This window comes from Hyperoodon ampullatus (genome assembly GCF_949752795.1).
Source record: "Hyperoodon ampullatus genome assembly, chromosome: 2".
In the NCBI taxonomy this organism is placed as follows: Eukaryota; Metazoa; Chordata; class Mammalia; order Artiodactyla; family Ziphiidae; genus Hyperoodon; species Hyperoodon ampullatus.
Genome location: NC_136915.1, coordinates 57179183 through 57205695, shown reverse-complemented (window position 1 = coordinate 57205695; position 26513 = coordinate 57179183). Strand labels below are relative to the sequence as shown.

The 26513-nt window shown below is 42.9% G+C and overlaps 2 protein-coding genes across 2 annotated transcripts in view; both read right to left on the bottom strand.

The window, feature by feature from the left end:
* Positions 1–3238: 3238 nt before the first annotated feature.
* LEPROT (leptin receptor overlapping transcript) lies at positions 3239–14216 on the bottom strand. The gene is made up of 4 exons (XM_079698420.1): positions 14169–14216; positions 8365–8440; positions 7127–7313; positions 3239–3545 (listed from the first exon to the last, which is right to left on the bottom strand). Exons 1-4 carry the CDS (start codon positions 14182–14184, stop codon positions 3429–3431), a joined length of 396 nt encoding a protein of 131 aa, XP_079554546.1. The 5' UTR covers positions 14185–14216; the 3' UTR covers positions 3239–3428.
* Positions 14217–25440: 11224 nt separating this feature from the next.
* DNAJC6 (DnaJ heat shock protein family (Hsp40) member C6) overlaps positions 25441–26513 on the bottom strand; it is a gene marked incomplete at its 5' end in the record, with an annotated part of 92278 nt that continues 91205 nt past the window's right edge. The window contains one exon of the mRNA XM_079726963.1: positions 25441–25625. Within this exon, the coding sequence (XP_079583089.1) occupies positions 25524–25625 (102 nt within the window). The 3' untranslated portion in view covers positions 25441–25523. The remainder of the gene's footprint in view (positions 25626–26513) is intronic.

Below are 26513 nucleotides of genomic sequence, written 5' to 3'. Positions count from 1 at the left end.
ATTACTATCCTTCTATAAACTGCTGGAATGCTTTTTTCACTTTACTGTGGAACATTGCCATTTCTGCAAATGGGTTCCAAGGCATGCTCTTGTAAAAATGCAGCTGCAGGGCTTCCCTGGTGGCGCAGTGGTTGAGTCCGCCTGCCGATGCAGGGGACACGGGTTCGTGCCCCGGTCCTCAAAGATCCCACATGCCGCAGAGCGGCTAGGCCCGTGAGCCATGGCCGCTGAGCCTGCGCGTCCAGAGCCTGTGCTCCGCAACGGGAGAGGCCACTCAGTGAGTGGCCCGCGTACCGAAAAAAAAAAAAAAAATGCAGCTGCAGCCCTGCGTGGTAACTGCACGAGGCAGGTATGGATGCGTTCCAGATGTGGGGAAGATGATTACAGTCATTCATTCTTTCTGGGAAAGAGTATGAACCGACTGCTTTCTCTTTAAACATCACAAGATAATCAGCTCTACTAAGAAAACTGATTGGTAGCAGTAGGAAGGCGGGTGATTTGGGAATATGAAGAACCCCGGGAGGTGGGGCAGACTAAGAGGAAGCCTCCGAGTCAGGAGAGGAGGCCAGCAAACATCACAGGTTTAATGGACCCCAAGGGCATTAGGGGATAGAGAGGGCTGCAAAAATTGAAGCAAGAAAGACCTTGTTCTTAGGAAATTTACACTTTCCTTCCTTCAAACTGTTCACACTACCCTGTTGCCAAGATCCAAAACTCAGGCAGGTACCTTGAGTATTAAAGGTCAGCTATGTTAGGGTTTAGCCTTCCTCAGAAGGCTTGGCCTCATAACCCATGGTAGCATGATATTGTTTCTGTGGGAAAAGTGTTTCAAAGTGTAAGCCAGTTGTTTGGAACATGATAGAGAATCTCTTCATAAGATTACTAACTTCTGGGCAATTCTTTATGTGCATTCTCAGTTTTAGAATGTAATCAACGTGCTTTGAATCTCCAAAATATATTCTATGGTGTATAGAAAACAAATGAACCTTTTATAAGGAATTAAAAAATGCCCAACATTGGGCTTCCCTGGTGGCACAGTGGTTGAGAGTCCGCCTGCCAATGCAGTGGACACGGGTTCGTGACCCGGTCCGGGAAGATCCCACATGCTGCGGAGCGGCTGGGCCTGTGAGCCATGGCCGCTGGGCCTGCGCGTCCGGAGCCTGTGCTCCGCAACGGGAGAGGCCACAACAGTGAGAGGCCCGTGTACCGCAAAAAAAAAAAAAAAAAAAGCCCAACATTTGTGTTACCGAGATGAAACTTTTGTACCGTACATTCATATACAGCAATACTCCCTACTGACATTTATTACTTAAATTATACTAGGTGCTTCAGAATAAATGTCTCTGTTTCATACATATAGCAAATCCAATAATCTATCACTTTGATAAACCATTCCATTAGTAGGGAATAACTACAAATATTCTATATGCAAGTGCTTTATATCATTCTGGAAATACAATCAAGAGGCAATGCTTTAGGGCTACACATTAAGGCTACCTTGGTTATTTAAAATGTGTATAAGCAACAAGGGCACTTTTGCAAAAGGTAGTATAAATTAAACAGTATCTCCATCTTAGGAAAAGAAAAGCTATTACAAGCCAACTACACATCCAAAATGGTATCTTACAAATTCCTGCTATTATTCTAATGCAGGACAGATTATTGCTCACAACTGCACATTTCAGAACACAAAGAAATTTTCATATTTTTGTTACCTTTTAAGCAAGGTGACATCAGAATAAAAGCTTTTAAAATTAAGCTTTTCTTTTCTGTTAAAAGTAAAATTTATTACAATACAGTAGGTGTAAGTGTTATTAAAAATGCTGGTTAAAATTATAAAGTGTCTATATAATTTTTCTAATATAAATATTGGAAATAACAACTTTAACAGTTCTATACGTACATAGTACACTGAAAACATAAAATCATGCATAAGGCTAAAATATCACTTTGCATATTATCCTTCTAGGTATCACTCTTGTCTTCTCCTGATCCCAGCATCATTCCAGAATATGAAGGGGTTACAAACTTCAAGGTTTCAGTGTTTTGAATGTATGTCTGTTATCACACATTAACAATGCTTTAAAATCACTGCTTATATTCTAATCACGTGGTTCTAGTTCCCATATTTCCCTTTCTCGATAGGCCTTGGACAAAAAGTTGAGCTAGAAAACCTGTGATTACAGGACCCAGCATGACATGAATTCTCAATGATTCATTTAAAAGTGGCATAAAGTGTTATATACATATATATTTTAAAAGTCCTACAGGACATGAAAGACAAGTACATCACATGTAAATAAAATTAAGCAGCTCACCCTCTGCTTGCTTACTTGGCTCCACGTCTCTATAGAAAGGAGAAGCTGAGCCATGAAGAAGATGGGGCAAATCAGAACTGCTGGGAGTGTGTGTGTCTGGGGGGGCTGGTGAAGGTGGGTGGGCAGCAGCACAGGGAAGGAACTGGGGAGAAATGTCAGATTATGAAGGGAAATTAAATGGCATTACTTATCCATTCTTCCCCATCCTGCTAAAGCAGGGGTCGGTTCCAGCCCAGCCTCCCTCCCCTGCCTCCCAGTGAGGGATCTGTCCCCCCAGCACTGTGAAGGCAGCCACTGCCTTTCAGACAATGTGAAGCCATAGCTGTTCCCTACTGAGAACACTTCACAAATGTGAGGAACAGCCTATAAAGTATAGGTTTGGACATTTCACAAATTCCAAGGACAGTCTGAAGTAGGCCTCAACACGAGGGGCAGGGGAAACAGTTTTTACAAGCAGCTAACGCCCAGAGAGGCTAAGGGGTTCAGCCAAGGGGAAGGCAATGCTTCTTCCTTCATGACAGCACTTCTCAGACTTTAATGTGCCTGCGATTCACTTGGGGTCTCATCAAAATGTATTAGGTTGAGGATGGGGCCCCAGATGCTGCATTTGTAATAAGCTCCTATGCACCACGCTTCGAGATGCTGTTGCTCTTGGTCTATGGACCACACTTGGAGAAGCAAGAGTCCGCAACATAAAGAGGGAGCCGCCTCTGTCTCTCTGGGCCACGGGTATATCTTGGAAGTCCTGGGCAGAGCTGAGACAGCCCCAGCGCTATGTGCCCGCTCAAGCACATCCCCAGGCCAAAGGTGGAGATGCAGCACACTGAGTGAGCAACTGTCTATAAGACTGAGTTAACATATTTTCTGAGAGCACCATGACTCTATGAAAAGCTAAACAAATAACATAATTCAACTTGAGTAAATGGAGAGGTTTACTGGCTGGGAATAAAACTAACCTTTTCCCATGTAGTCCTCCTTAAAGTGAACATGATTACAACGGTATAAAGAAACAGTATATTAAATTTCATAGTAAAAGGCCACATGTGCACACATATACATACAGTATGAATTCTAAGAAATTAAATGCATTTTATCAGAATAAAGCACATGCTACCACTGCTCCCAGCTAAAATCATCTCCTCTTCCAAATACAAGGAAAAAACCTTGAATTGTAAGGAAAATCACTGCATTGCCTGCCAGCACCAGGCCACAGGCTCCCCACTTGATCTGAAACACAAAAAAAGAGGATTAAATCTTTATTTTCTTTATACTGTACTCTTTGCAAATCTATTATTTTCTGCTTTAGAAACATCCAATGAAATATGACATAAAACTGCTAAAAGGCTTAATAATCTAATAGACAGGAGAGAGTGAACTGTTCAGTAATTAGTCTAATTACTTCGTGATGCTTATTAATTAAGTCTGGTATCATCCTTAACGTTTTCCCCATTAGACATATTTCTCTACTTGTTTTCAGTAGACAATGACTGCCTTAAGTAAAATACATGAAGCAAGATTACAAAGGGTCCAATTACAATATTGGGTACTGAAAGTTCTGTATGTATTGCCTTCTTTCATGAAAATAGGAATTGGAGAGTTACGGATTGATTTGTTTCTTTTCTAGGTAAGAAAAGCTTTTAAATAATACTCTGCATGCAAATAAAAAGAGCTTTCCAGCAGGGCAGGTAGTTTTCCAGAGGCACAGTTGGGGATGAGAGTACCCTCTAGTGGGCATTTTTTGTTTTAATTTAACAAATAGAAAACATCAGTGAAAGTTTCCTCATAAATCGTGATGCAGTATTTGAAAGGTAAAAATAGAAATCTTTAGGGCAAAATTTAAGAAGTACTAGTCTAAGGCACAAGAAGAATAAGATCATGAAAATATGGCATCTAAAACCTTCCATGCGGACTTCCCTGATGGCGCAGTGATTAAGAATCTGCCTGCCAATGCAGGGACGGGTTCGATCCCTGGTCCAGGAAGATACCACATGCCACGGAGCAACTGAGCCTGCGCACCACAACTACTGAAGCCCATGCGCTGCAACTACTGAGCCTGCGTGCTGCAACTACTGAAGCCCGTGCTCCTAGAGCCCGTGCTCCGCAACAAGAGAAGCCACTGCAATGAGAAGCCCACGCACTGCAATGAAGAGTGGCCCCCACTCGCCGCAACTAGAGAAAAGCCCACGTGCAGCAAAGACCCAACACAGCCAAAAATAAATTTAAAAAAACCAAAAAACAAAAAACTTCCACACTTCTGTTATCTAGACAGAGTTCAAACTGGCCTGGCATTCTAGACCCTTCCCAGTCAGGCTTCCCCAGCCTTTCTATCCTTAATCTCAACCACTCCCTTTTTGCTCCATCATATTGGACTGCCCTTTATTCCACATACTGCATTTTTGCACTTGGATGCCATTCCATACAATAGCCTTCCCTACTTTACTCAAAACATTATTTATCTTTAGAGGCCACATCAAATGCCAGTTGTAATTTCTCTCTTCTCGGTGCTCCTATGGCATTCTGATCATGTTTTAATGACCACGCTTGGTAAATTTATAGTACATTTGCCCATCAGGTTAGTTTCTGTGCTCTTTGAGAACAGAGACAGTATCTGGTTCTTATTCCTAGTGTCCTACAAATAGCATATGCTCCAAAGATGTTTACTGCATGAATAAATAACACTTGTGCAGATCTGATATTCAATGCCCCAAGTAAGAGTTTCATGAAGTTGAAACAGTACGTACTTGGGGGAAATAAAAGCAAATAGTATGAAAGACAGTGAATGTCAAAGAACTGAATAAATTATACCCATAATGAGTATTTCAGAGACAAAAAGAAAAATTTTATATTGGATATCGATGAAATAAAGTACATATTTTATGTCAAGACAAGAAAAAATTAAACATAAAATTTTTCTCTGCCTGTTTGGGCCTCCTCCCTCCCCTTCAGTGTGTACTGTGCATCTGCATTAACCAGACTTCCTTCGGAGATAACTTTCCTTTTTAATCTCATAAAGGGTCACAACTATTTAGGAGATAACCTTCCTTCTCAATCCGGTAAGGGGCCACGATTACCCATGACCCACTACTTACTTTAAACATGCCAATCTGGATCGTGTAAACTGTCAATAGTATGTCATTTGACATATAACCATTTGTCTCTAAAACTTGTGTAACTGTGCTTTGATCTCTAACATGTGGAACAGTCGTCTCCCAGGTTATGATCCTCAGGTCGGCTCAAATAAAATTTTCCATTTCTTTTTTTTGGCTGTACGTGGGCCTCTCACTGTTGTGGCCTCTCCCGTTGCGGAGCACAGGCTCCAGATGCGCAGGCTCAGCGGCCATGGCTCACGGGCCCAGCTTCTCCGCGGCATGTGGGATCTTCCCGGACCGGGGCACGAACCCGTGTCCCCTGCATCGGCAGGCGGACTCTCAACCACTGCGCCACCAGGGAAGCTCTCCATTTCTTTTTTAGGCCGATGATTGATTAATTTTTTTTCTTCAACGATATGAAGATGTCATCTTATTCACTGTATCTTCTAGTAGCTGTACAGTTGTCCCTCGATATATGCCTATTGTGTTGAGGATTGTGTCTATGATCCTATTTGCAGGAGAAGAATTTGATATGTTGTGATTTATAATAAGAATTTGGTCTTTGTTCCCATTTCTTGCACAGAGCTTCTAAAACCCTTGGAATTTCCTAAGTGATGAGAGTGGTAAAAGTGACTTTATGTGAATGAGGTAACTTTGGAAAGCACCTAAGGATAGAAGCCGGTTGCAGGAGGAGACAACCATGTGACTAGGCAGTTAGAACTTTCAGTCCCACCCCCCAACCTCCAGGGAGAGGGGGCTAGGGGGCTGGAGGTTGACTCGATCTCCAATGGCCAATGGTTTGATCCATCATGCCTGTGTAACGAAGCCTTCATAAAAACTCAAAAGGATAGGATTCAGAGAACTTCCAGGTTGAAGATTTGCTGCTTTGGGGAAAGTGGTACCCTCAGAGAGGTCATGGGAGCTCCATGGTCTTTCCCCACACCTTGCCCTATGCATCTCTACCATCTGGCTGCTTCTCAGTTATATCCTTTTACAACAAACTGGGAATCCAGTGAGTAAATGGGTTCCCTGAGTTCTAACAAATTAATCGAACCCAAGGAGGGGGCCGTGGGAACCCCTGATTTATAGCCAGTCAGTCAGAAGCACAGGTAACAAGCTGGACCTGTGACTGGCATCTGAAGAGGGAGGCAGTCTTGCGGGACTGAGCCCTGAACCAGTGGAATCTGCTGCTATCTCCAGGTAGACAGAGTCAGAATTGAGCACAACTGTAGGACACCCAGCTGGTGTGGAAGAATTGCTCCTCAGTGGTGTGTGGGGAACAAGCCCCCTGAACCACACACACACACACACACACACACACACACACACACACACACACATTGGAATTAGGTGATCGGGACCCCTTTTGATGTTGACTTTGGAACTAGAAGAGTATTGCTATAGTCGTCTCTGGATGGCCCTACAATAAAAGGTAAGGATTTCAGAACAATTCTAGAAAATAGCTTACAGTAGAAAAAGCAAGAAAACAACTTTTAGCCTTGGTCTGGCTAAAAGTTATAAGAGAAACAAAGAAAGCATTCTGCAGACATGGGCAAGATACTGACAGGTAGCTCTAAATTGGGGGAATAGGGAAACTAAAAATATGCCTGGCCTTGAGGATTAAGTCAAAGCAGGGGAAATGAAATTTGTGGTTCCAGACGCAGGCCTGTGGAGTAGACTCAGCAATAACTGGGCAAAACAATAGACAACAAAACTTACCACGGCCACACGAGCAAGAATAACAGGAAATCCAAAGGCAGAAACAACAATTCCGGTAGTGAAAAAATAAGCCAGTTCCCGACAGGCACTACTTGTTGCATCGGAGTCATATGTTGCTCGTTTGGCAATGAAATAGGGGATGGGAGAGATGGCATGGAATATCAGGACAAACAAGGGCCAGTAAACACTGTTGGTTGCACCCAGAAGAAACCCAAAAGGAAAAGTTACAGTTACATCATAATTAAAGATATATTACTGTTTCAAAGTTAATATTACTTTAAATGTCTAGGTCAACGATTATTTTCATTTGTCACTATTAATACATGAGACGATTTCTACCAGGAACAGCTAAAAAGTAGTGATCATTAAAAATTACTAGTCCATTAATCTGTAGATAACTTATATTGTGTTAAGAAACAACTATACAATGTAAAATCTAGAATCTTTATTGTTTTCTGTATTATTGAGCTGTAATTTCTTTAGGGACAGAATCTTAACTTAGTCATCTTTGCTTTCCCTATAGAACATAGCACAGTGCCTTGCACATGCTAATTCAACAGAGAGCTTTTGAATGCCCGCAGGTGGAAACTTTCACTTGCTTGGAATAAAACCCAGATTCCTTGCCCTGGCCTACAAAGCCTCACACGATTTGGCCAATTTCTTCCATTCACTCTGTGCCATCTTCCCTTCGTGCGTTCAATCTGTAGCCATACCAGCCTTTCTGTTCCTTAAACACCCCCTCTGCCTAAATGCCCTCCCCTGACTCATCAAGCCTGATAAGCTTATTTATCCACCAAGTCTCAGCTTAAAGACAACCTCTTCCATGCAGCCCTCCCTGACTCTCCCAGGGACACTCAGATTTACTTTCTCAAAGCTCTCACTGTACTTTGTACACTCTCTACTGGAGCTGTCAGCTTACTGACTGGACTGTTTACCTGTCTCTCACTCATAACTAGAACTGTAAACTCCTTGAGGACAGGACTGTGTCTCTTCATTCTTGTGTCACCAGCTGGTCCAGAGGAGGTTTTCAATAAATGCTCATTAAATGAATACATCAATTTTAAACAGAGCTTTTGTCTGCACAAATACAAGTGACCCAGGAAGGGACTGGGTTCATAATTTGGACTTCATTAACTCATCCGTTAGAGCTTGGTGCTAAACTGACCAAACTCCCTAATGCCCATACTAACAGTGACAAAGACACACAAAAAATAGTTCTTTTGGAAATGATAACTTACCCATAATCCTCTAAGGCACATCCCAGCATAAGAAAAGTCAGCCCAATAGCCCCACTGAAGGATAATGCCACAAGAGCTGTGAAAAATAAAACCAAGAGTTATAGGTCCCAGTGGTTGTCAGGGACTGGGGGCGGGGGGAGGGGAATGGGGATGCACTCTTTGGGGGTTGAGGAAATGTCCTGGAATTAGAAAGTAGTAATGGTTGCACACCCTTGTGAATATAATAAAACCCACAGAATTTTACACTTTAAAAAGGTTAATTTTGGGCTTCCCTGGTGGCGCAGTGGTTGAGAGTCCGCCTGCCGATGCAGGGAACACGGGTTCGTTCCCTGGTCTGGGAAGATCCCACATTCCGCAGAGCGGCTGGGCCCATGAGCCATGGCCGCTGAGCCTGCGCGTCCGGAGCCTGTGCTCCGCAACGGGAGAGGCCACAACAGTGAGAGGCCCGCGTACCACAAAAAAAAAAAAAAAACACCCCAAAAGGTTAATTTTATGACACGTGAATTATATCTCGATTTTAAATGTTTTAATAAAAAAAGAATGCAGTGATTTACTTATTTCATTGGTTAATGTTACATTTGACTAGCAAATGACCACCTATGTGCATCATTTTTAAATCATCAGGTGGCGAAAGAGCTCAAGCCTTTCCAGTACTCAACCTCTATCTAACGTATGAATTCCCTCTATATTTGTCCCAAGAGCCAGCCAGCCAGTCACACAACTCCACTGAAGGGAAACTCACTACCACTGAGGCAGGTCATTTCATTCTGATAGTCTTTAAATGCTGAAAACCCTTTTTCCTTAAATTGAACCCCAAACTGCCTCCTAGCAATATATACCCTTTGATCATTGTGCCCTCCAAACCACGGTGCTTCAAGTATTTGAAGATTGGTGCTTCCCAATTAGGGTCCCCTGAATATTTATTCTCTGCCTCTGTTACACTAATCTTTGAGGAGGCAGAAACATGCTTGTTTTGTCCACTGCTGAGTGGGAGATGGAATGTGAGTTGTTAAAAAATCTTGAGCGGGCTACCCTGGTGGCGCAGTGGTAGAGAGTCCGCCTGCCAATGCAGGGGACACGGGTTCGTGCCCCGATCCGGGAAGATCTCGCATGCCACGGAGCGGCTGGGCCCGTGAGCCATGGCCGCTGAGCCTGCGCGTCCGGAGCCTGTGCTCCGCAACGGGAGAGGCCACAACAGTGAGAGGCCCGTGTACCGCAAAAAAAAAAAAAAAAATATCTTGAGCTCTGAGTCACCAACATGGGTTCAAATCTTAACTCTGTCACTGACTGGTTGTGTGACCTTGGGTAGAAGGTGAACCTCTTTAAATCTGATTTTTCACCTGTAAAATGAGAATAATGGTGCCACCTTATTAGGGAGTTTATGGGAATCAAATGAGATAATCTATGTAAAGTGCTTGTATGTGCTTTGATAAAGGTAGCAATCAAAAGCACAGGACACTGAATTATCCAAATATTCCTCTGAAAAAAACCCATAATACTCAAAATTAGTCACTGACTAAACTAATTAACATTTTTATTGCTTCCTTTTACTTTAAAGGCAATTTGGGGAGACTTTTATAGGAAGATACCAAGGTGATTTTAAAACATCTGTGAGTATACAGATGTTAGGGGACAAGGAAGCACTGTCAGTTTTATATATTTTTCCATTTAGCACATGTCACTTTTGGAAAAAAAAATGTACAAAAGTAACTTGTCCCGTATTGTTTCATTACAGATGATCTTTTCCTCATTGGCTTTGTCCCCTGCCTGTGCCTGATCACCTGCACTACTCTCTCCTCTGGGAGACCATTCAAAGCTAGGAATCATAGATCTCTGCCTTCTGTTCTGGGACACCAGTCACTCAAAGGTCACAACTATATCGCCAGTTGATGCTCTTTACTCCCCTTTTTCTTTTTCAGGAATTGCATCCTCGGCCATCTCTTAAACTTGAAGCTAACCAGGAATAGAATTTCATCTCTCTTGTCAATTCACACTCTTGCTGGGACATTGCATTCAACCCAAGGCTCCCTGGTACCACAAGGACCCAGCTACATCTGCTGCTGCAGCCCAGAGTAGGTCCTAAGAGCTTGATCTGCACCTCCAACTCCAGTCTGGACTTCTGTGGGTAGCCAACAAGGACCTCAACTTCAACATGTGTAAAACTGAAACATCCCCACCTTCTCCTCCCAAACACACACTTCTTCCCTTTGAAGGTTCTATCTTCAAAGACCGACACCAACCCTACACTCCATTTTCTAGAAAATCAGTAAGTCAAGATGACTCAGTCCCCCAGACCTCACTCAAACACACTGCTAAAGACGGAGTGATTGGGCTTCCCTGGTGGTGCAGTGGTTAAGAATCCACCTGCCAATGCAGGGGACATGAGTTCAAGCCCTGGGCCAGGATGATCCCACATGCCACGGAACAACTAAGCCCATACGCCACAACTACTTAGCCTGCACTCTGGAGCCCACGCACCACAACTACTGAAGCCCACGGGCCTAGAGCCGGTGCTCTGCAACAAGAGAAGCCACAGCAATGAGAAGTCCGTTCACTTGAACAAAGAGTAGCCCCCACTCACCGCAACTAGAGAAAGCCCACGCACAGCAACAAATACCCAACTCAGCCAAAAATAAAGAAATAAATAAAATAAAATAAAAAAGACTGAGTGATTGTGTCCCTCCCCCCAAATTCATATATTAAATCCTAAATTCCAAAGAGATGGTGTTAGGAGGTGATTAGGTCATGAAGGTGGAGCCCTCGTGAATGGGATTAGTGCCCTTATAAAAGGGACTCCATAGAGCTTCCTTGCACCTTCTGCCATGTGAGGACACAGCAAAAAGATGGCTGTCTAGGAACCAGGAAGCAAGTCTTCACCAGACAACAAATCTGCTGGCACCTTGATCTTGGAGATTCCAGCCTCTAGAACTAAGAAATAAATGTTGTTTAAGCCACCCAGCTTATGGTATTTTTGTCCTAGCAGTCCTAAAGGACTAAGACAACCACCTCTTCTCTCGTGCCCTCAGCTACTGTCCCCGTGTAGACCCTTATCATCTCATGCCTGCCTTCATCTCATGACTCTGCCAATCCATCCTCCACACAGCAGACAATGATGACTCAAATACATAAAGCTGGTGTCACCCCTTCACAGTTGCTTTCACAGCCTATGAGTTGTTCTAGCACTGGAGGCGCACCTCTGCCATTGTTCTAGCACTGGAGGCGCACCTCTGCCATTGTTCTAGCACTGGAGGCGCACCTCTGCCATTGTTCTAGCACTGGAGGCCCACCTCTCCCATTGTTCTAGCACTGGAGGAGCACCTCTGCCATTGTTCTAGTACTGGAGGCGCACCTCTGCCCCGCGTCACATGTTCTCTCCACTTGGAATAAACTCTGCCCTCACCCCATCCTTTGCCAGGTGAAGCCTTACTGATCTTTTTAGATTCAGGTCAAGAATTGCCTCTTTTGGGGCTTCCCTGGTGGCGCAGTGGTTGAGAGTCCTCCTGCCGATGCAGGGGACACGGGTTCGTGCCCCTGTCTGGGAGGATACCACATGCCGCGGAGCGGCTGGGCCCGTGAGCAATGGCCGCTGAGCCTGCGCGTCCGGAGCCTGTGCTCCACAACGGGAGAGGCCACAGTAGTGAGAGGCCCGCGTACCGCAAAAAAAAAAAAATTGCCTCTTTTGCGAAAGTGGTCCCCTTCCTCCCTGGAGCAGGGTTCAATAATCCCAACTGTATTAATTTCCTAGGGCTGCTATTAATAATGTACCACAAACTGGGTGGCTTAGAAGAACAGAAATTTATTCTCTCACAGTTCTAGGGGCTTGACACCTGCTCCCTCTGAAGGCTCTAAAGGAAGACTCCTTCCTTGCCTCTTCCTAACTCCAGGTATTTGCCTGCAATCTTTGGTGCTCCCTGGCTTGCAGTTGCATCGTTCCAATTTCTGCCTCTGTCTTCATATGGTATTCTTCCTATATGTCTCCATGTCCAAATTTCCCTTTTCTTATAAGGACACTAGTCCTTGGGTTAGAGTCCAACTAATCCAATACCATCCTAACTTGATTACATCTGCAAAGACCCTATTTCCAAATAAGGACAAATTCACAGATACTGGGGAGTTAGAACTTGAACATATTTATTTGGGGGACACATTCAACCTACAAAGCCATCTTTGTGCTTCCATTGTATCTGAGCACACCTTAGACATTTAAACAGTAACAATTATTTCCAGCTCTGTCAAACAACAATAACTTCTCATTTATCTTTTTATTCCAAGCCTCAGGCATACAGTAGTCCCTCTTTAAAAGGTGAATAATCTGCAAAAAGCGTCCTTTCCTTAGTCTTTTTCCATTTCATAGCCTATCTTCCTTGTTACTGTATCACAATTTCTAACACATTCACACATAAACATTATTATGTGATAGTTTCCGGGCATGACTAAACACAGTGTAGTGCTGATACTTGTCATCTGCTTTCTGCATTGGCTTCAAATGGATATATTTCACAATGGACACTGTCCAAGTAAATCATGTTTACTAAATTAATGCCGAATATAAAAGTCAGCCAGAAATCATTTTAAAATGTGTCTGCTACTAACAGTTTCACACTCAGCTAAATTTCATAGTGAACACACACATGTGTACAAAGACACCCATACGCATGTTTACAGCACATGTTGATTAACTGGAGAGGGAAGATCTTTGGGCACAAATATCAAGGATAGGAACTCCCACGTGGAAAGAGTTATGCTACTCTATTCAAAAGATTAGAAATCTAAGGGTTTCCTACCAAACCAACAGGAAGCCTTCCAATAGCCTCTCCTACAACTGCCATTCCCCATTCCTCTGAAGGCAAATAGATGAGGGAACTGGTGTTCTTGGTACCCCTTTTTAAATCAACTGCCCCATTCAAAAACACGTACTGAACAAAGACCTACTGTATAGCACAGGGAACTATATTTAATATTTTGTAATAACCTATAAGGTAAGAGAATCTGAAGAATATATAATATACATATATATACATATATATATATATATATATCTGAATAGCTATGCTGCAGACCTGAAACTAACACGATATTGTAAATCAACTACACTTGAATTTTAAAAAAAGTCCTGCACAAACACTACTTTCTTGTCTGTCCATAAATGAATAAACGCTGATGAAAGCAGCGATAAAATTCCACCTAATCTAATCTCCACAATTAAGACAAATACAGCATTTCGGGGCGCTTTCCGCTGACACCCGCCTGCAGCCAACTCTGCCTAGTTGGAAAAATCATCGGGAACAACAGATTTAAGTGCCCCAATGCCGAGACAATGGCTCCTCTGGAAGAAACGGGAAACTCAGCGAAGCGGCAGGAAAAGGGAGGAGAGGCATTAGGGTAGACATGTCAGGAAGTGAAAGCCCAGTTTAAAACTCGGCAGAGGAGGGGGTGGGGGGACGCTCCCAGGAACTGGGAAGGAACCGGGGAGGTGATGCCCCCCGGGGCCAGCCGGGGTCTCCAAGGGAGGGACTGCTCCCGGCGAGGGCTCCGCCTGCAGCGACCCGGACACTCCGGGCGAAAGCGTGAAGGCCAGTATCCTTGCAGAAAAAGGGTTGAGGTTCCCCAAAACACGTCTCCACCCGTACCCCAAGAGGCGACGGGAGCAGGCGAGCTGCTTCCCACCGGGAAAGGAGGGAAGGGTGGCAGGTCTGGGGGAGGCCGTTCCCCACCCACGCGCTGAAGGCTCAGCTCCAGGCTCATCCCGGAGCCAAGGCAGCGATCCCACGGCAGGACCAGCGAGCCGGGGACCTCGGTTGTACCTTTAACGCCCGCCATGTCTCCCGAGCTGGGGCCGCGGCTGCTTCCGGCTTCTTGCCACGGCCCCTGCCCCCGCCCAGGCCCGGTCCATGGCCGTACCTAGGGTGCCGAGCCCGCCCCGCCACGCAGAGCTCCGCCCCTGCCGAGCCAGATCTCCCCCGTCCCCGCCACTCAGAACCCCGCCCCTGCCGGTTCCGATAGATCTTCCCAACGGCTCAGCCACTCAGAGCCCCGCCCCTGCTGGTCTCCACCCCCGCCACTCAGAACCCGCCCCTGCCGGTCTTGATAGACGGTGCCCCAGGCCCAGCCACTCAGAGCCTCGCCTCTGAGGGTCCCGATCTCCGCCTCCCACCCCCCGGCCCAGTCACTCAGAGCCCCGCCCCTGCCTGTCCCCGCCCCCGCCACACAGAGCCCCACCCCTGCCCGTCCCATTCACCCCTCTGCCCAGCCACTCAGAGCCCCGCCCCTGAGGGTCCCGATCTCCACCTCCCACCTCCCTGCCCAGCCACCCAGAGCCCCGCCCCTGCCGGTCCGAGCCCGCCCCCGCCACTCAGAACTCGCCCCGCCCCGCAGAACCCCGCCCCGCAGAACCCCGCCCCTACACCGATCACGCTGATAGGCTTGCCACGCAAACCCGCTCTCTCTCCGTAGCTGCGACTTTGCTGCACAAGCTCTCCTGCTAGGTCCTAAGGATCTGCATAATCCCAGAACTGGCCCCACGCTCCTCTCTTCCTTCCCTGGCTCCGCCGAACCTCTAGGTACGCGGGCCCAGACGCTCCCCCACAGCCCACTCGGGACGCGTCCAGCACGGCGCGGAAGGAATCTCTGCGTGAGGGTGGAGAAGATGGAGAGGGGACTCGGAAAATTACAGTCGGTAGAGGAGGAAGGAATACCCTCTTACTCTGGCATTACATTCTCGAACCCTAGCGTGCGTTTGTGTGCCTGTCTGCGTTTAAGTAGCTGTGGCTATGGCGGAGGTAGGGATGGGGACACCAGAGAAGAGGCCCCAAAGATCCTGTTGTTTGTCTGGCCTTGCCTTGCTTAATACCAACTTGAGCACTTTTCGAGCACTAGCGTTTTCTTCGTTACACCCTGGTTTATCTATAGAGACAAAAACCAATAAGCTGTTCTGATTCAGGTCATAAGCTTTCATGAACCTTTAAATAAATAGCTATTATTTTTATCCTTGGGGCCTCAAGGTCTGTAGGTAACCAAGGCCAATTTAGACTTCACAGGGCCATTTCGTACTTTTCTCACAGGAACGGAGAGTTCTCTTGGCGGATACAATCTGCAAGAGACGTTAAATACCACCTGGTCCAAGCGCTTCATTTTACATTTACGGAAAGAGGATGAGAAGAGATAGGACTTCCCTGCTTCACACAGCTCTTTGGAGAAGGTTGGATTATGGGCCACTTATCTCTTATTCTAGCTGCGAAGCCCTCCACCTTATGGTGCTGCTCCTCTTCTATTGCTTTTTCTTAATTTTCAACAGGACTGAAAGATAAAGGGGTTCGTGGGAATCCAGGTTCCCCTGACCGTATAAGTACAAATTCTCACCACCACCGCCTTTCAGGATCCCTGCTCGGTTCCCTTCCCTTTTTCAAAACTGTACACTGAGCATATTATTGTCTCAACACAACGTTTAATTACTTGTGAGTTTATTTTTCTAGCTCCTCCCATTTCTCCTCATAGATGGAAAGTACACTTATTAAAAACTGTGTTGCTCTGAGGGTTGCCAGAGGAGAGGGGCATGTGAAGTGGGGAAAACAGGTGAAGGGGATTAAGAGGTACAAATTTCCAGTTAGAAAATAAGTTAAGTCATGGGAATGTAGTATACAGCATAGGGAATATAATCAATCACACTGTACTTTGTATAGTGACAGATGGTAGTTAGACTTATGGTGATCATTACTATGTTGTACACCTGAAATTAATACAATATTGTAAGTCAGTTATACTTCAATTTCAAAAATTTAAAAAAAAACTATCACACACCCATGTATATACCACCAAGACTTAGAAATACAATATTACATATATAGTTGAAGACTCCTGTCATCCCCTCTCAATTCTATTCCACTCCTATCCTCTAAAGAGGTAACTATTCTTAATTTATTTATAATTCCCATACATACTTCTTTTATAATATAAATGTATAAAAAATTGTCTTGCACATGATTACATTTTGTATAGATGGCATCACACATGCTTCTATAATTTGTTTTTTCCTTCAACACTGTTTTTGAGATATATTGATGGTGATACAGAAAACTCTAGTTAATTCATTTTAAGTGCTGTGTAACATTCCATTAAATGACTATACCAGAAAACAAACAAACAAAACTGTGTTGCTAATCCCTGGCTCACTGCAGAGCTTGCAGATCCAGAATTACACTGCATTCTTTACTTTGTAGCCTGCAATCTATTCAGGGTCATTGAGAACTTCTCTTTCCCTATGTTGAGTTAAAGCACTCAGGGGCAAGTGCCTACCACCCAAACCCTGGAAGCCTGGGTTTTTGCTCCCGTACTGAAGTGCAAAACTGCACTCATGAGGAAGACTCTCCTTAATTGATGATTTTCCATGGGGTCAAATCTCCCATTTCCCCTTCCATTCCCAATCACCCAGCAGGTGTCTAGGTTACCATATGTAAGGGTTTGCCGAAGCCTTCCATGTCAGCCTGAGGTCAGTCCCATGGAAGGGAAATGATTTTGGAGAAAAGTGACATTACTTCAGAGGCACAGCTTGGTTTGAGTACTGCCTTGGGCTTAGCAGTAAGAAACTTGAAGATAGTGAGAAGCAAAAAACGTAAGGAGTTTGTCCCAGGGTAATGTCTGGAATCAGAAAAATGCAGAGACATTGTCTCCAACAACTTTTCTGCCCATACCAGATGTCCCTTCCAGTTTACAAAGCACTTAAAAGAGAAAGCCATCTTGCCAGAGGCTTTAACCATCCTGAGAAAATCTGCTTTCCTCTTGCCAAGTGTTCACTGAAAAACTGTTCTTCTACTTACGCATTCTATGTTTCCTCGACAATAATAGAGGGGCCTTTATTGAGAGGAATTGGTTCAAGATGGGGGAGTAGAAGGATGTACGCTCCCTCCCTCTTGCGAGAGCACCAGAATCACAACTAACTGCTGAACAGTTATTGACAGGAAGACACTGGAACTCACCAAAAAAGATACCCCACATCCAAAGACAAAGAGAAGCCACAATGAGATGGTAGGAGGGAGGGGCACAATCACAATAAAATCAAGTCCCATAACCGCTGGGTGGGTGACCCACAAACTGGAGAACAATTATACCACAGAAGTCCACCCACTGGAGTGAAGGTTCTGAGCCCCACGTCAGGCTTCTTAACCTGGGGGTCTGGCAACGGGAGGAGGAATTCCAAGAGAATCAGACTTTGAAGGCCAGTGGGATTTGATTGCAGGACTTCGACAGAACTGAGAGAAAAAGAGACTCCACTCCTGGAGGGCACACACAAAGTAGTGTGCGCATCAGGACTCAGGGAAGGAGCAGTGATCCCATAGGAGACTGAACCAGACCCACCTGCTAGTGTTGGAGGGTCTCCTGCAGAGGTGGGGGGCAGCTGTGGGCTCACTGCGGGGACAAAGATACTGGCAGCAGAAGTTCTGGGACATACTCCTTGGTTGAGCCCTCCCGGAGTCCGCCAAAAACCCCATCAAAGAGCCGTAGTCTCCAGTGTTGGCTTGCCTCAAGCCAAACAAACAAAAGGGAGAGAACTCAGCCCCACCCATCAGCAGATAAGCTGATTAAAGTTTTACTGAGCTCTGCTTACCAGACCAACACCCAGCTCTACCCACCACCAGTCCTTCCCATCAGGAAGCTTGCAGTAGCCTCTTAGATAGCCTCAGAGGGCAGATAGCAGCAGCAACAACTACAATCCTGCAGCCTATGGAACCAAAACCACATTCACAGAAAGACAGACAAAATGAAAAGGCAGAGGACTATGTACCAGATGAAGGAACAAGATAAAACCCCAGAAAAACAACTAAATGAAGTGAAGTTAGGCAACATTCCAGAAAAAAGAATTCAGAATAACGATAGTGAAGATGATCCAGGACGTCGGAAAAAGAATGGAGGCAAAGATTGAGAAGATGCAAGAAATGTTTAACAACGACCTAGAATAATTAAAGAACAAACACCTATAAGAATTAAAGAACAAACAGAGATGAACAATACAATAACTGAAATGAAAAATACACTAGAAGGAATCAATAGCAGAATAACTGAGGCAGAAGAATGGATAAGTGACCTGGAAGACAGAATGGTGGAAATCACTGCTGCAGAACAGAATAAAGAAATGAAGATAGCCTAAGAGACCTCTGGGACAATATTAAATGCACCAACATTCACATTATAGGGGTCCCAAAAGGAGAAGAGAGAGAAAAAGGACCCAAGAAAATATTTGAAAAGATTATAGTCAAAAACTTCCCTAACATGGGAAAGGAAATAGCCACCCAATTCCAGGAAGCACAGACAGTGCCAGGCAGGATAAATCCAAGGAGAAACACTCCGAGACACATAGTAATCAAACTGACAAAAATTAAAGACAAAGAAAAAGTATTAAAAGCAACAAGGGAGGGCTTCCTTGGTGGTGCAGTGGTTAAGAATCTGCCTGCCAATGCAGGGGACACGGGTTCGTGACCCAGTCCGGGAAGATCCCACATGCCACAGAGTGGCTAGGCCCATGAACCATGGCCACTGAGCCTGCGTGTCCGGAGCCCATGTTCCGCAGTGGGAGAGGCCACAACACTGAGAGGCCTGCGTACCGCCAAAAAACAAAAAAGAATAAAAAAAGGATCATACACCATGATCAAGTGGGATTTAGCCCAGGGATGCAAGGATTCTTCAATATATGCAAATCAACCAACATGATACACCACAGTAACAAATTGAAGAATAAAAACCATATGATCATCTCAATTGATGCAGGCAAAGTTTTGACAAAATTCAACACCCATTTGTGATAAAAACTCTCTGGAATGTGGGCATAGAGGGAACCTACCTCAACATAATAAAGGCCACATATGAAAAATCCACAGCAAACATCATTCTCAATGGGGAAGAACTGAAAGCATTTCCTCTAAGATCAGGAACAAGACAAGGATGTCCGTTCTCACCACTGTTATTCAATATAGTTTGGGAAGTCCTAGCCATGGCAATCAGAGAAGAAAAAGAAATAAAAGGAATACAAATTGGAAAATAAGGAGTAAAACTCTCACTGTTTGCAGATGACATGATACTATACATAGAGAATCCTAAAGATGCCACCAGAAAACTACTAGAGCTAATCAGTGAATTTGCTAAAGGTGCAGGATACAAAATCTCTTGCATTCCTATACACTAACAACAAAAGATCAGCAAGAGAAATTAAGGAAACAATCCCATTCACCATTGCAACAAAAAGAATAAAATACCTAGGAATAAACCTACCTAAGGAGGTAAACGACCTGTACTCAGCAAACTATAAGACACTGATGAAAGAAATCAAAGATGACACAAACAGATGGAAAGATATACCATGTTCTTGGATTGGAAGAATCAATACTGTGAAAATGACTAAACTACCCAAAGCAATCTACAGATTCAATGCAATCCCTATCAAATTACCAATGGCATTTTTTACAGAACTAGAACAAAAAATCTTAAAATCTGTATGGAGACACAAAAGATGCTGAATAGCCAAAGCAATCTTGAGGGAAAAAAATGGAGCTGGGAGAATCAGGCTCCCTGACTTTAGACTATACTACAAAGCTACAGTAATCAAGACAATACGGTACTGGCACAAAAACAGAAATACAGATCAATGGAACAGGACAGAGAGCCCAGACATAAACCCACACACATATGGTCAACTAATCTGTGACAAAGGAGGCAAGGATATACAATGGAGAAAAGACAGTCTCTTCAATAAGCGGTGCTGGGAAAACTGGACAGCTACATGTAAAAGAATGAAATTAGAACACTCCCTAACACCATACACAAAAATAAAATCAAAATGGATTAAAGACCTAAATGTAAGACCGGACACTATAAAACTCTTAGAGGAAAACATAGGAAGAACACTCTTTGACATAATCACAGCAAGATCTTTTTTGACCCACCTCCTAGAGTAATGGAAATAAAAACATAAATAAAGCAAATGGGACCTAATGAAACTTAAAAGCTTTTGCACAGCAAAGGAAACTATAAACACGATGAGAAGACAACCCTCAGAATGGGAGAAAATATTTGCAAATGAATCAACGGACAAAGGATTAATCTGCAAAATATATAAATAGCTCATGCAGCTCAATATTAAAAAAACAAACAACCCAATCCAAAAATGGGCAGACCTAAATAGACATTTCTCCAAAGAAGACATACAGATGGCGAAGAAGCACATGAAAAGCTGCTCAACATCACTAATTATTAGAGAAATGAAAATCAAAACGACAATGAGGTATCACCTCACACTGCTCAGAATGGCCATCATCAGAAAATCTACAAACAACCAATGCTGGAGAAGGTGTGGAGAAAAGGGAACCCTCTTGCACTGTTGGTGGGAATGTAAATTGATACAGCCACTATGGAGAACAGTATGGAGGTTCCTTAAAAAACTAAAAATAGAATTACCATATGACCCAGCAATCCCACTACTGGACATATACCCTGAGAAAAACATAATTCAAAAAGACACATGCACCCCAGTGTTCATTACAGCACTATTTACAATAGCCAGGTCATGGAAGCAACCTAAATGCCCATCGACAGATGGATGGATAAAGAAGATGTGGCACATATATACAATGGAATATTACTTAGCTGTAAAAAGGAACGAAATTGAGTCATTTGTAGAGAAATGGATGGACCTAGAGACTGTCATACAGAGTGAAGTCAGAAACAGGAAAACAAATATCGTATATTAACACATATATGTGGAATCTAGAAAAATGGTACATATGAACTGGTTTTCAAGGCAGAAATAGAGACACAGATACAGAGAACAAATGTATGGACACAAAGGGGGAAAGCGGGGTGGGGGGGTGGGAAGAATTGGGAGACTGGGATTGACATATATACATTAATATGTATAAAACAGAAAACTAAAAAGAACCTGCTGTATAAAAATAAATAAAATTCAAAAAATAAATAAATAAAATAAAGGAAACAACTTTCACATACACACAAAAAAAAACCCCAGAAAGTAAGACTTTAGAAGCTGAACTCTATCCCCAACTTGCCATCAGTTGTGTTACTTAGAAGTATATCCATGTCCTCTGTCACACTGTCCAGGACTACACAGGACTTCTTGGATAAATCTTTATATTCTCTCCTTGCACTCAATTCTCTCACACTATGAACTAGGTTTTATTATCTCCACTTTACAGATGGGAAAACTAAAGCTCAGATAGTAACTAGTTGAGATCAAGCCCTAAACAGTTTAAATATGAAGTCAGACAGTCAGCACTTGAACTGTTCTCCATAGTAGATCTTATGCACTAAGAAGGCAGGAACTGCCATAGTAATTAGAAATAACATCCCTTAATGTTTAACAGGGCAATCAAATTTATTTATTAGTTTGATCTTCCCATACAGTATACACAAAATATTGGTTGAATTCACAAATATTAATAAAGTTCACCGTATATAGTATCATCTTTCCCTATCCTACAGAAAAGACCTAACCTCAACCTCAGCTCTGGGTAAACCTCTCTGTGCTTCCATTTCCTGAGCTAGGATTTACAAAACATGCCTCTCAGAACTTTTTGCAGATTAAATGAGAAAATGAATATATATAACAGCACCTAGGGTAGTGCATTCAAGATAGAGGCAGTGGCATCCTATCTGCACTGGGGTGGCTCTCAAGTCAGTGCTTAAGTTAAATGCAAGTTCAATGCAGCACTATTGTAATCAGTCAGTGTTAATTTTCCTTCCTCAATCTTAACCACCCCTTTTTTACACATAGCCACTCCCTTTACAGGACCTACAATGTAAGTCTGCCATTTTATGCAGACAGATCTCTGTCAGCCCAGGGAGATAGAAAAAAGGGCTAAGGCACATTTTACTTCTGGTTGCCTTTTCCCACGCATGTTATCCACTCCCTACCACCTGAGGTTTCAGTGTAATTCCAGCCCCAGTACCGACCTGCAGTGATACTTTGTTTTATCGACTATCGGTAACAATAACAATAGCTACTATTTAGTGAGTACCTACCCACTTGATTAGGGACAGTTTATATACACAATCCCTAATTCCTCCATTGCAGGGTTGCTAGAATTGTCCCTGTTTTACAAGCAATAAAATTAAGATTTAGCGAGTTTAAGCAATTTGCCCAATATAACAGTCCTTAAGTGGAAAAACCAGGATTCAAACCCAGCCTTTTGGTCTCAAACCAACACTGTACCATTATGCTGAAACACCATGGTTTATGTATAGAACAACCAAAACCTGTCTACTTGACCTAAATTCCCCAGTAGATGTTTCCAGCAGGGAAACTGTCCTGTTGCTGCGATAGCTGGTTCTGGAATTCAACTTGCATGTTTATTCCTTATACAATAAGTGTTTCATCAGCATCATTAGGGTCTAACTTGAACGTTCTTCCAGACAGAGACACAACGCTGATAGTTCAAATGCTTTTGACTTGCAACATCTGCTTCCAAATGAACATGCTGCTTCTCTTCTTAAACACCTAAACGATCTGTTTTCTATGACAAAGTCTCAGACTCCCAGGATCAATCCCTTTGCCTCAGCACACAAATGCATTAATATCCTAGCTAGAACACCAGGATTTCTATGCTGATTCTTTTTGAAACATAGCATTCATGCAGCATGATCAAAAGTGTGTCTTTGTATGGGGGCAAGGGTGGCAACGGGGGATGGTTAAAGTATAAACCGAGAAGTCCTGTCAGATCATCTTTTGGTGCAAATGTATTATATGCTTTTCATATTCTTTCTCCATAACTTTTCTTAAAAGTGAATCAGAAGGTATAATTCAAGCTTGTCATCATATTCCCATGAGTGCAAAAATAACTTACATTTCTACAAATATTTTTGAGCCTTTTAATATACATTACAAATATTTTAGACCAATCACATTTTGTTGGTGTAACATATTTACAAAACAAAAAATATATTACAATAAATATGAACGAAACAGTGAATCTGATCAACAATGAGCTCTGTCACAACCAGGTATTTAAAAGGAATGAGAAAACCTGTTGGTCTGCATATGTTAAGAGTTTTGAGATGAATAGGGGTCCAGAATTATAATGTATCCGGAAAAGAGATAGGGAACATCCCAAATTTAAGTTAGGTAAGATTTTTTTCTCATTGCTAATTACATAATGTTTAATGATGTTTTAAACTGTGAACATTGATGAATTATCCAAACATGATACAAAGCTAATATAGTTCTATCATTTCAAAATGTATGTGACATTCACATAATATCCTTTTAATTATTATCATTATATACTGTAGTTCACACAATATCTACAAATATGAATGAGAAAAAAGAGTCACAGCAACATGTCTCACATTCCAGTTTTAAATAAGACAAGCACATACTGCATCAAACATTATTTTATAATATGTTAATAAATAACACCTAGTTTTTTATGGTTACTTTGAACAGTTTACAGCTGTATATTTAAAAAGAGAACATTTTATGTGAGTTTCACATTGTCAGCAAAAGGTAAAATAAATAATGAATCTTTATAACAAAAAAAAGAAAGAAAGGAAAGGAAAGGAAGAAAGAGAGAAAGAAAGGAAGGAAGGGAGGGAGGGAGGGAGGAAGGATGGAAGAAAAGGAGAAAGAAGAGAAAGAACGAGAGAGTTGTATATAGAACATAAAGTATTTTTGACATGCTGCTTTTCTGGTACAGTCTGCCACAAGAAAATGAAAATAGAAACAAAAAAATGATTGTCTTTTAAAAACAAGTTTTGAAAGCTTTCTACCATACTGAGCACGAACCTTTTAAGACTAGAATGGAGATCTTTTTTTGCCATCTGCTTTGCATATATATCCTCTGCACACTGTGTGTGTGCACACCCAAAGAGATCTACTAAAGTCACAGGATAAGAACAACTGCTTGCCCCTTAAAATGAGAAACAGCCAAAACACTGAACTGAAATCCAACCAGTCTGAAGTCTGCAAAGGTTTCAGTCTTGCTTTACTTTCACAGATGTCCCTGTGTGACTGTTGTTCCTGTGGACCCCCAGCAACTTTTCAAACAATAAACCCCACTGTAATAATCCAAGGGGTCCAATTTCATCAGGTGGGAAAAGGAACCTGGTTCCTCAAAAAGCCAGTCCTGACAAGCCGTCAGACTCAGTCTGAAGGGAGCTTGGCTCTCTCTCTGCAACTGCCCCTGTCTGGTTACTAGTGGTTAGTGTTGTGTCTATTCTCTTCCCACAGCTACTCACAAACCCGGAGGACAAGGGGGTCCATACTACACATCCTTCCTGATCGACTGTGAATGCACCAAACTGCTTCACAACCTGCTCCCAGCAAAGAGCATTTTCTCTGCTAAGCAAAAGGAAAAGCACTAAGCCTAATGGCAAAATTAGAAGTTTCTTTCCAATCAGGTTGTTGTTATGGTATTAAGACTTTTTCTTCAAGCATACAGTTTTCTAAAGGGAAAAGAAGGTAGCAGCCCAACTTTCTGACCAGGAATACAGATTTCTACACTCTCAGAGTCCCTATTTTTCTTTAGCCAGCATTTTCATGAAATTTTGGCTTATCCAGGAAGCGTTGGTAGTAATCACTGGATTATAATATAATCACTTCCCACATAATTCAGGTTCTTTTACATCTGTCAGTCCTCTTGACCAAAAGAAGTATACAGTATTATGCTAGAGACCACAGTAAATTTCCACTGAAAAAGATACTTGGTGCTTGTGTTCCTGGAGTCTATGTAAAGCCATTGCTCAAATTATATCTTTCCAAGAAAATATGAAAACCATTTAAGTCCACCATGTAATCTTATAACTTTTGCTCATCATCCTATCCTCAGACACTGAGATGGGTGCTATGCCTTTGGTGGCCTCTATTTTCCATTCCCCCACAAAACGCTGAGTAGGCTCCCCAAAGGGCAGGCTGGAATGCTGTAAAACTCTGCAAGCTCATCTGACTAAAAGTTCCTCTCCTGCTTTGGACCTTTTATGGTGGGGATCTGAGAAAACAAACATCCACATTCCTTATCAACGAGGAATTAATTTATGAGTAACTTAACAGTTAAGTACTGGATACACATTGCTGGAGTTTTTTGGTTCACCTGTGAAAACCTCAGAACTGTGACACACATTAAGCATTAGCACAGATCTGCAGCAGAGATGGAAAAGCTCATAAATTAATACAAGGGCTTTTGGCCTTGATTTTCAAATTCAGACCAGGCATCATTGAGCTCCATGAAAATCATCTTTGCATATTGTTCATAAGGTTGCCCAGTAGCCTATAGAAAAACAAAAACAAAAACACACATTAGATACCACAGACCGAAGTTTTATTTCTATTAAATTTTTCACTGCTAATATGTGGGCTCTAAAGAAATGTTTTTCTATTAGGTAGGCCATTTCTCTTTTTACAGCCCCATCTACATGCCCCTAATTACTATGACCTCCCCAGAAAGCCCTCCCTCTAGGGATTCACATATGGTAGTAGTGATCAGTCACTGAGTAGGTAATAGAGAAGTTACTGGGCGGCACAAAATGTATCTCCATTTCCAGAATTATCTACCAAATGACAAAGGTTCATGATTGCCTATCTCCAATTGATTAGCTATATTTTGAAAATCCCATTTCCCCATTTCTTTTTTTTTAAAATTTATTTATTTATTTATTTATTTATTTATTTATTTATTTATTTTTGGCTGCGTTGGGTCTTTGTCGCTGCACGCGGGCTTTCTCTAGTTGCGGCGAACGGGGGCTACTCTTCCTTGCGGTGCTCAGGCTTCTCATTGTGGTGGCTTCTCTTGTTATGGTTGTGGAGCATGGGCTCTAGGTGCACGGGCTTCAGTAGTTGTGGCTCACAGGCTTAGCTGCTCCATGGCATGTTGGATCTTCCCAGACCAGGGATCGAACCCATGTCTCCTGCATTGGCAGGCGGATTCTTTACCACTGTGCCACCAGGGAAGTCTCCATTTTCCCATTTCTAAAAAAAGTTCTTGGAGACCCATAACATAGGCATACAGTTTGTGAATTTTTCTGGGCTGTTTCCCTTTCTCTTTGATTCACTGAAACACATTATTTCTTTAATACTAACCAGATTAGTCATAAAAAGTGTGGAGAGATGAAAATCAAATACATCAAATTCAAGTATGTGTTCCCAAGCAGGACTTCAG

Excerpts from the sequence above, each read along its gene's own strand:
- LEPROT (XM_079698420.1), bottom strand. Across the intron at positions 7,314-8,364 it reads TGTGCCTTAGAGGATTATGG|TGTTTACTGGCCCTTGTTTG; the intron begins GTAAGTTATCAT and ends TGCAACCAACAG. Across the intron at positions 3,546-7,126 it reads TTCTTGCTCGTGTGGCCGTG|ATCAAGTGGGGAGCCTGTGG; the intron begins GTAAGTTTTGTT and ends TTTGTGTTTCAG.